This window comes from Photinus pyralis, unplaced genomic scaffold, assembly GCF_008802855.1.
Source record: "Photinus pyralis isolate 1611_PpyrPB1 unplaced genomic scaffold, Ppyr1.3 Ppyr1.4_LG1, whole genome shotgun sequence".
Classification (NCBI taxonomy): domain Eukaryota; kingdom Metazoa; phylum Arthropoda; class Insecta; order Coleoptera; family Lampyridae; genus Photinus; species Photinus pyralis.
Genome location: NW_022170249.1, coordinates 47,717,907 through 47,721,049, shown reverse-complemented (window position 1 = coordinate 47,721,049; position 3,143 = coordinate 47,717,907). Strand labels below are relative to the sequence as shown.

General features: G+C 38.3%; 1 protein-coding gene across 1 annotated transcript; it reads left to right on the top strand.

Moving 5' to 3' along the window:
* Positions 1–397: 397 nt before the first annotated feature.
* Positions 398–1,078, top strand: LOC116160703. The gene is made up of 3 exons (XM_031473966.1): positions 398–637; positions 693–831; positions 888–1,078. The coding sequence occupies exons 1-3, from the start codon at positions 412–414 to the stop codon at positions 937–939; spliced, it is 417 nt and encodes a 138-aa protein (XP_031329826.1). The 5' UTR covers positions 398–411; the 3' UTR covers positions 940–1,078.
* Positions 1,079–3,143: the final 2,065 nt, after the last annotated feature.

The window sequence follows — 3,143 nt, the reverse complement described above, 5'->3', positions numbered from 1 at the left end:
CTATGAACCTTTGAATAGACTACCAAACCTATGAACTTTCGTTTTCAATGTCATTATAGGAAATGTTTCCACATTAAACGAATAGATTTGATAATTTTAGATTTAGAATTAAACACAGATTTTTTTATATGTTTACTCATTACCTACGGAACAAACAAAAATGTTGCCATGTAGGTACGTGTCTATCGTACTGTTTGACCCAGACAAATGCATTATCTTTATCTATAGATAATACCAAAGAAAAATAAGATAAATTTGAATCTTAATTCAGGTTCCTGTATCGACCTCACCGAATATTGAAAGTGGTTCAAGTGAACGTGCTACTGGGGGGTTATAGCCGCGATAACATTCACCCTTTGACCTAAAGACTGGCAAACAAACCTCTTTATATATATAAAGCACATACAACAAATGATCGGAGTTCAACCGCGAACCTTTGTGCTGTGCTTGTCGAAGTTTTCTTTGCGCTTTTTTATGATTTACGTCTGCGTACGCAACCTTCTTAAACTGTCGTGCCTAAATATATTGTTCCGAACGCGCCCCAAAATGTCCGCCATTCCGCAAGCAGCCTTCATGACGAAGAAATGGAATGAAAATCAAAAAAGGAAACCCAAGGAGGAGATTCACTTCTGGGATGGTGAGTTTGCCAAAGTAAATGGTACATGCCAATTATACATTCATCTCCCGTGCAGGAAATGTGGAACCTCAACTGCTGCATTACAACAGTAAAATGATGAACAGCATCTGGGGATTGTATAACCGCTACTCTGTGCATAACTTGAAGGGCAGCTGGGATAAAGAATTGAGCTTTGGTGCCATTAATCAGCAGCTGTAGGTGAATGAAATTATATTGATTTCCGGAAGGGTTAACTTTTTTCAATTTGCAGCAAGTCTGTTGGTTGCGCCTCGAATGGTACCAATGTAGCTCTCACTCCTTGAAATCTTCGGGGTACAAATGAGTATTCGTACATTTGTGTAGTACAACTTTAGTAGTGTAGCTTATTATAGAGATGATATTTTATACCTATTTATTTTTATACGATGAAGAAATAAACTGATATATGTGAAATGCAACACATGTAAAGAGATTGCAATTATCACAACTAATGACCTTTGATATTACATTATTAAAATTAATGAGAAGTCACAGTTGATAACTCTTATTAATCTATAAATAAGGTCAAACGTAAAATGACGATTTGAGGCGATGTCACACTTCTTGTCGCGCCTCATCGTCCTCTCTGATAGTGGGCTTCAGTCGCCAGGGGAATTTTATTGTATAAAATTGAGTCTATTACAATTTATTTTTTTTACATTTTTTTCTATCTATTTCTATTTGTTTACGTTTTGAATCAAATACGCGCGATCGTGATTTCCGTAAGTAAACACATTGGATTGACTACAATATTGCTTCATAATTTAACCGGTAGTTTCTACACCTCTCGTTATTTAACACACAGGTTACAACTGATAAAAAGCTGTGCGTTTGATGAAAATTCGCTCACCTAAACCGGACTTAAATGCTCAAATGTCAAAAAGAGCTATCAGGTATCTGTGTCATGACCCATTAGAATTATGGATAGCTCTGAAGTCATCGGTCGTAAACTTACTTTGTATATTTTATGTACAGGGTTTTGCAAGAGTCAGGCCCGTAGCCGGAATGAAGTAGCAGGGGTGGCCGGTATTTTTCTAGGTGGGGCTTAAGAAATTTTTGATAAAGGTTTCCCCTGTAATTTTTGTAAAGGAACCATCAACCGTAATTTCCAGTGGGGGCAAGACCACATTCTAGGTGGGGATCAGCCCCACCTGGCCACCCACTAGCTACGGACGTGGCAAGAGTGTCTATTAAAAAAATGTTGACCATCTTCGATTGCTCAAAACGCTTTAGCTTGACGAGACGTCTATGAGCTGTTCTTCCAGTGCCACCACGTATTCAGGTTTTTTGTGGAATGGATTATAAACCAAATTTCAGGTGGAAAGTGTTGCCTAGGTCGGCCTAATTTTAATTTCGCGGATCGACCTTTGACTATTGGACAAAAGAGCGGGCTAACAATTGTTGGATTTAATGATGCTGAGTATGAAAGTTTGCGGATATGTCAGCGAGCGTTTTGCTTTTGGTATATGTACAAACTATACAAATAGTTCAATCTGTCCTAAATAACTTTGGAGCTATGGTGACAGCCGTACGGTTAGGCAATACACATAACATTTGAAAGAATAGCATCCTGGGAAAAAATATGAAACACTGTGTATACGGCAATCCTGAAAGGTTTTTGCTGATCTTGAAAAGTGTAATTACAGGTACCTAGTAGTCATTCTATTAAGCGACAGAGCAATGCGGTGTAACCTTTTACGGGAGTCGTCAGTCGATGGTGTTTGTCTCAATATGCGAACACGATAATTGGCAAAAGCCTGAACCAATTCGGTTCAAACAAATAACTCCGTAAGATCACATTGCGTTGCCGCTTTTCTAGATTCGCTTTACACGTTGTTCTTTTTTGTACTAAACATCAATCAATCTATCTTTCAATTTTGTCACCATTTGTTATGATTTGGTACTTGATATTTGGCGTGTGTGGTACTGACTTTATATTGTTTTATGAAGTATTTATTTATATATTCACGCGGAAGTATATATATTTGTACATATGAAGCCCTGTATGTTTTCATTAACTGTTTAGAAAGTATCTCGTACAGTTTCAATTCTTCGTTATATCCGTTGCTTTGTCATATCTCATGCGGACTGCAGTTCTTGTTTATTTATTTATATTTATTATGTATTATCCCTCTCTTGTTCTGGGCCCTCAACAGGCTGGCGCTCAATTACAGAGTAACCCGCATTATGCTTTTTAGAGGTGCCTCTGTAGAAGGTTCGGTATTTACCTTACGAATTAGGAAAACTGCAGGAAAACCTGATTCGGAGTAGCCGGCAGAATGCTCGAAACTGGTCTAAGGTAATTCCCATCTCTGCCATAGATGAAAAATTCACCTCAACCCAGGTTCGAACACCCAACCTCCGGATTTATAGCCCAACGCTTTACCATTGAACCACAAAGTCGGTGTCGCAATACGAGAAAGGGGGCCCTCTAATTTACTTTTCCTCTGTTTTGTATGTGAGATTGCTTGTGTGATAGGGTTTAGCT